Genomic DNA, 6827 nt, shown 5'->3' with positions numbered 1-6827 from the left:
CGCATTCTTTATTTTGGTTCCTTGAAATATCTTTAAAATTATAGATGGTAGCCAAACATCACTATTTACATATATTTTTCTAAGATAATTTTTCCTCGCAAAAGCTCTTCTACGTCAAACACACTTCTATATTTAGTTAAATAATTATATAGTGTAACTCAGGCACATCGATTGAGCTAGAGTACTTGAAGAGATTTGTTACAATTAAGTCTCAAACTCGAGAACTCAACTCAAATTGATATATTAATGGCAAATAAGCTATAAGCTTTTACAAAGTTGTATTCGTCATACATGATGTAATAGCGGTTGTAATTTCAAATAAAATAAATATACTACCATTAAAAAGGACATACCAACAGTTAATTTGACAGAAAAGCAGCTTTAATTTTAATTTCTTTTTTTAGAAAAAATACGGGCAATCTCCAGCCAACATTCAATCGCATCAACCTCCAACATCATTTTTGCTGAGTTCCTAAAACCTTTTAATGTAATAAAGTGACGAGCAGGAGAACCCGGCCATGAGGACACGGGAGTAGAATATTAAGCAACTAGTTGCCACCATATATAAGCATAACAGACTGGCATGGCTGAATTAGATTATATATTTAATTAACTTTATTTAAAGTACGTACATTCAATCTATAAAACGAACACAAGTTAATTACAGCTAAAACGAGAGATTAAACATAAAACAAAATTAATTTTTATTACGTTAATGATTGAGAAATATGGTCATAATATTATTTGATTTAAATGATGAATATCATATTTATTTTCTTCGCTTTCCTTGGATCTGTGACTATATTTAAAGTTTTCATTACACTCCAAAAACCTAGATTGGTAATAAAAAAATATTTCTTTTGGCCTACATATTTTTATTAGGGTTCAAAGATAGCTGAATCTATTCTATCTGTTCTATAAAGGTTGAGTGCCATTTAGAAACTAACTTGGTACGTCAATTTCTACCCCATTATATTAATTTTAGTCGTGTCACTTTATTGTTTTAGCTGTATAGACTTCTTCATAAATTTGACAAGTCAATCAACTTCTCCCCGTGTTTTCTTCACCAGAAGGGCTTAAGTACCCTGATATTTTCTACCCTCCTCTCCATCTTTTTCCTGACTTTTCTCGACTGCTTAGACCACGTTTCTTTTAGTTTATCCACCGTCAGTTTTCTTGCAAAACACATTCTTTTCCGAAACCCATAACCCGTGTATCCTTCTCCTTAAAACACATGAAAGCCGAATGCTTTTCGAATTAAATACTAGAATTGTTAAGTTGATTAAGTCAAAGTTATTAAATAAAAGACCTATTCTTTTAAAGTTTGTTAGGATAGGTTTGTTTCCACCGTATTGTTTACCAAGCTTGCGTAGTACTGCATTTTCTATTTTCCTGTTGTAAGGCTGCTGCAATAAACGTTATCATCGTTTTCACCAAATGTTGGTTGTATCTGTCTTTAATATTCAACAAGAATTCGGTTAATGGTATGATTTATGTTCTTTGTAACCTCAAGTCTGTTCCTTCCAATTCTTTTTGGGTTTAATTCACCTCACGATTTTTCTAAGATTTGTCTACTTCTTCATGTTGGACGTACATTGTCGCAACAGTTTAGGAACAAATGTTGGATTTAGTGGCTGTTGTGTGGTTTCCTACTTTTCTAAGCAGTAATTAATAGGAGAATTCTTTAGTATGAATTTCTTGATTCTAACTAGAAGAAATATGGTCCATTTTTCGTCATATTAGCAGGTTTTATGGGAGGAAATGAAATTTTTCGGATTTATTTATGAGATCTAGTCAATGATTTGTATCAGATAAATCTATTGTGTCGGTTTTGTTTTGTTTTTTTTTTCCTTTAGTGTAATAGAAACGTTTTTTTCTTACAGAATATTAGATTTCTTCAATTTTGTTGTCTGATATGATTTTTTTGATTTCTCAAAATTGTGAGTTTTATATTTGGATTTGATAGTAGAAATTGCAAAATAACGGGTTAGTAAGAAGTTATGTATTTTTTTATTTTTGCTTTTATGTTTCTACATAAAGTAATCGACACATACTTGCAACTCACTAGATTTCTCAATCTAATTTGAGCTTTATTTCATGCCTTTTAGGGAAATGGATTGATGAAAAATATATCGGATTGATTTCAATTTTACTTTCAAAATCTAGATATTCTGTTATTTATTGTACTTATTGCACCAAATAGAAATACATAATTTATGAGATATTTATGATTTAAAATGAAATAAATTAATATTCCTATTTTATATTAAAGACACGCAGCGCTTATGTAAATTTACTTGTAGGCAAATAAATGAGGGCCCTTATTTTAGGCATCACGTCGTACGAATTGTTCCAAACCCGTGGCTCAAAACCAGATATTAACGACTGCACCACCCACGTCCAACCGCAACTCGACAACGCAGTTCACCCACCCCACCCCACCCCTTCCCCCTCTAACTCTTTTTCCTTTTCCACTTCGTTTGGCTATATTTTATGTATGTATGTATGTATGTGTCTACATTCAGTTCATATATGACACACACACAAAGATCAAGAAAGAAAATAAATAAAGAAAGATCCCTATATGCTTTAAGGAACATCATTTGCCCTTGTCTTTGAACTACACCAAAGTAGAAACCACCATGTAAATTGTAATGATCCCCATCTATGTAATCCCTTCACTGGTTTTTGTATGTGGGATTGAGTCGGATGCATAAAATAGGAGGACCATTCTATATCACTAACAAAATTCTAGGGTTTTGTGTTTCATAACTTCATAGATTGGCAGCTGCTCAGTTTCTGTCCATCTTTTTGGTTGGTTATATACTTTTCGGAGAAAAATAAGCAGTGTAATTATAATCAAGAGATGGGAAGAGGTAGGGTTCAGTTGAAGAGAATCGAAAACAAGATTAGCAGGCAAGTCACCTTCTCTAAGAGGAGGTCTGGTTTGCTTAAAAAGGCTAATGAAATTTCTGTTCTTTGTGATGCTGAGGTTGCTTTGATAGTTTTCTCTTCCAAAGGGAAGCTGTTTGAGTACTCTACTGATTCCAGGTATATTTTTTCCCAGATCCCATTTCAAGATAGTTGATTAGCTAGCTTCTCTTCATATTTTACATCAAAAAAAGAGAAGAAAAAATAGTTATCATCGAGAGACCTACCAAATCGAATCAAGAATTATATGGGTCTTAATCAGATAATTTCATTGACAGAAGAAATCTGATTTTTTTCAGTTGCTTTTAATTTCATGTACGTCATTTGACAAGTTCTCAAGTAATTGCATCTGCCCACAATCTTGTTTCTTGGTCTGAATAATGTTTTCTGTTTTTTTTCTTTTCACAATTTCTCCGAGGTATATATATAAATGGAGTTCTCTCTATGAAAAATTCTGCTTTTGTTCTCGTCTGCTGTTTTAAAGTTGCTTTTTTTTAGAGCCAGGATTAAGAAATCCCGTCACTAAATTGGACATAATCTAAGAGGACATTAAATTAATATCCGTCCATATATTTTAAGGTAGTGATCGATGAAACAGTATATACATATACTGCAAATCATGGGGTCTTTTTAGCAATATGACACATATATGCATTTTTTATGAATCTCAAGATTTTGAATTCGGGTGCCCAAAATTCACGCTTTCTGATTTTTCTTGGGCTCATAATGTGCTAAGTTTGGTTGATATCAACTGTAAAGATTTTGATTAAATTTAATTTACATGAGATCTATTCGTTGAAAGTGCTGGGATATTGGCTATTTAGCTTCTGATCAGTCTACTTAACAGTACTAAGTCTTTGAATTAATGTATTAGATTATTTATATACGCGACAGATCAGTCAAGCTGTCACACTCGTACATTTTACGTACGTGTGTCTTTCTTTGAAGTGTTTAATCATTTTACAAACTCTATAGAAAATACATATAAGATGGTGTTTGTGTAGAAAAGATCATATCATGCAAGCGTTCCAGAGGTTCGAAAATTCACAGACGTGAAAATGGTTTTTTTAACAAACAGGTTCAATTACATGTAATTATACCCATCATGTAATTGTACCAATTACGGTTGCTGCGGCAAATATGGCATCAGTTTCTACTAAGGTTACCTGAGTCTTGATTTGTTTGTTTCTTATTATTTTAGGTTGATCAGATGCATCGATCTTTCTGTGTCTTTGTTATTTTAAGTTCAAAACTTCAGTTTGATCTTTATATTTCAGCATGGAAAGAATTATTGAACGATATGAGAGACGCTCGTACGCTGATAACAAACTTGCGACTGTGAGTCAACCCGAGGTATATGTGTTCTAAATCAGATTTCTAGGTGGTGTTTCGTTTATTTCTTGATCGTTTTGGTTTGATATATATCAAGGAAAATTGGAGTGCTGAGTATCCAAAACTTGTGGCTCGGATTGAAGTTCTGCAAAGGAACATGAGGTACAGCTTTCATATATATAACCTTAACATTGGATCTGTACATGGCGGTTTCTATAATTCCATAATACTAAATAAATATTTGACCGGAGACCGTGGAATTGTTTAGCTTTAAGCGTACTTTCAAGAGCTATTGAACAAAATTTTCAAGTGGAGTTCGATAATTCTAAATACGCTGGTTCAAAAAATTTGCAATCCGTTCTTGTTTGCTTTGATCTCTAACAAAAAAAACAATGCACTTGGGCATTTCAAATGACTTGTTCATATGTGCAGGATTTTTTCTTAGTTTTCGGAATAATATATATAGATGCGAGCAAAGAACAATCAGTAAAAATTTACTGATTTAATTTATATATAGTTTTGTATTGACGTTGTAGCAACTACATGGGTGAAGCTTTAGACCCTCTTAGCTTTAGAGAGCTCCGGAGTTCGGAACAACAGCTTGACAATGCTCTCAAGCGTGTACGTACGAAGAAGGTAAGGTACATTCCATTCGATTCGAATCGAATCACATAAGGCATTTATGTGAGTATACAAATTATTATATTTTTAGCATCATATGAATATTATTTGTTATGTTCAAAATGCGTGCACAGAACCAGCTGATGAACGAGTCCATTTCTCAGCTTCAAAAGAAGGTAACACCAGCTACACTGTAATATCTGGTGTTTGATTTCATTTCTCAGCTGGTGTATATTATCTATGACTATTGATTAAGTAAGTTATAACAATTGGTCAATTTAATTTGATGGTGGTACGTATTTTATATCTGATCAAAATCAAATTTTTAATATTGGGTTCGAGTTTATTTTTCGAAAAATAAAATGACAAAGTAGGGGAGTGTGAAAAAGGATGTTTTCTTCAAAGATTCCATCTCTACTACTTATGGTTCTAAGATGTTATAAAATCTTGGAATTTTTCATTTGAGAAATTATGACAGGAGAGATCGCTGCAAGATCAAAACAACGTACTAAAAAAGAAGGTGAATTTTTTTCTTTCTTTCTTCTTCAATTCCTTAATTTCTTCACATGAAAAAATTTGTAGTTTATTCAAGTACTTGTTATGGAAATAAAACAGCTGAAAGAAGAGGAGAAACATGAAAGATCAGTAGAGGTGGAAAGGGAACAAGATTCTTCTGCTCTTGCTCTATCTTCAGAAACCTTGATGCCTCCTCGTGAATTGCATAGAATTTTGCCTTCTCTCACCATTGGGTATTTATTTTATACGCCTTTTTAAAAACTTTTTTAAATAGGTTGACTGTTTTACACATTTCTGGTTTAATTTTTAAATATTTCTTTTTTTGCAGCGGCGAGCCACGGCAGTCGACAGAAGATGCAAATAAAATTCAGACTGCAGATTCCAACACCCTTATTCCGCCGTGGCTCCTCCGCTACGTGAACCATCAATAAAGATCCCGGTGGATCACTTTCAATAAATTTTATTAATTTATTGTGATATCGAAGCAGTTGCCCTAGTCTTGTTGTGGCATGCCATCTCCATTTGGATGAAAATAATTTTTGTTCATTGGAAAAAGAAAAGAAATCTGTTGAACATGTAAGAGAATCATTCGAGCCCAAACTGTGGGTTATTTAATGCATTCCTTCAGTATATAAATTAGCACATAGAGAATAAGAAATATTCTTAGAAACTACCTCAAAAACCATGTTCACAAAATTTAAAAGTTATTATTATTTGGAGTTTTAAAAGCAAAATTTAATAGTAAATTATTAAAATATTTTTTAACAAAAATTATATTGTAGATTTATATAAATTATATTATTTGGAGTTTTAAAAGCAAAATTTTTTGTATCATTGTGCACACATTTCACATTTTGTTTTTTGTGTATAATTATTTTTAAAAATTTAATTAATTTTATATAATATTATAGTTTGTAACTGTTTGATTTTTTTTAAAATAAAATGCAGCTATATTAAATATTTTTTAAATTTGTATAGATAATTTACTAAACCCATTTTTATGATATTTTCTCATTGAACGGATAAGATTACTTTTTTTAATTGGAGAATGATATTTTTGTGAAATTCAAGTGGTGTCACAAAGTCGGACTACTAACGATGTCAAACTTTATGTATTGTATAGATAGATAAATAGGAGCTGGCTAAGGTCTATCTGGTTCAGTTTAAGTAACTACAGTTTGATTTTTCGGTCAATGGTTTTTAAAATATCTAATCCAATTACCAAATCATTTTATTAAGGTCTAGTTTGATTTTATAGTATTACAGTTTGGTTTATAAGGTTTTATAAACAAATTCAATTAAGTCATTATGTATCATTCAAAAATTTATAAAATAATCATTGAATCAAATTCATTATATATGATTTTGTTCGGGGTTTGAAGGTTACAACTGTTGAAAAATAATATTTAAAATGTGTGTATTGAATA

General features: G+C 31.5%; 1 protein-coding gene across 1 annotated transcript; it reads left to right on the top strand.

The window, feature by feature from the left end:
* Window positions 1-1565: 1565 nt before the first annotated feature.
* LOC142523434 (agamous-like MADS-box protein FUL-L) lies at window positions 1566-5995 on the top strand. The gene is made up of 8 exons (XM_075627236.1): window positions 1566-3051; window positions 4209-4284; window positions 4361-4425; window positions 4800-4899; window positions 5019-5060; window positions 5363-5404; window positions 5500-5633; window positions 5729-5995. Exons 1-8 carry the CDS (start codon window positions 2867-2869, stop codon window positions 5829-5831), a joined length of 747 nt encoding a protein of 248 aa, XP_075483351.1. The 5' UTR covers window positions 1566-2866; the 3' UTR covers window positions 5832-5995.
* Window positions 5996-6827: the final 832 nt, after the last annotated feature.

This window comes from Primulina tabacum, chromosome 13 (assembly GCF_025594145.1).
Source record: "Primulina tabacum isolate GXHZ01 chromosome 13, ASM2559414v2, whole genome shotgun sequence".
NCBI classification, from domain to species: Eukaryota; Viridiplantae; Streptophyta; class Magnoliopsida; order Lamiales; family Gesneriaceae; genus Primulina; species Primulina tabacum.
Note: the sequence above shows the minus strand (reverse complement) of the source record. Positions and strands in the feature narration are given on the sequence as shown.

What these genes read in the sequence shown, in the direction of transcription:
- LOC142523434 (XM_075627236.1), top strand. Translation starts at nt 2,867, where the DNA reads ATGGGAAGAGGTAGGGTTCAGTTGAAGAGAATCGAAAACAAGATTAGC. An exon ending in CGACTGTGAGTCAACCCGAG is followed by an intron (nt 4,285 to 4,360) that starts GTATATGTGTTC and finishes ATATATATCAAG; the next exon opens with GAAAATTGGAGTGCTGAGTA. An exon ending in TTTCTCAGCTTCAAAAGAAG is followed by an intron (nt 5,061 to 5,362) that starts GTAACACCAGCT and finishes AAATTATGACAG; the next exon opens with GAGAGATCGCTGCAAGATCA.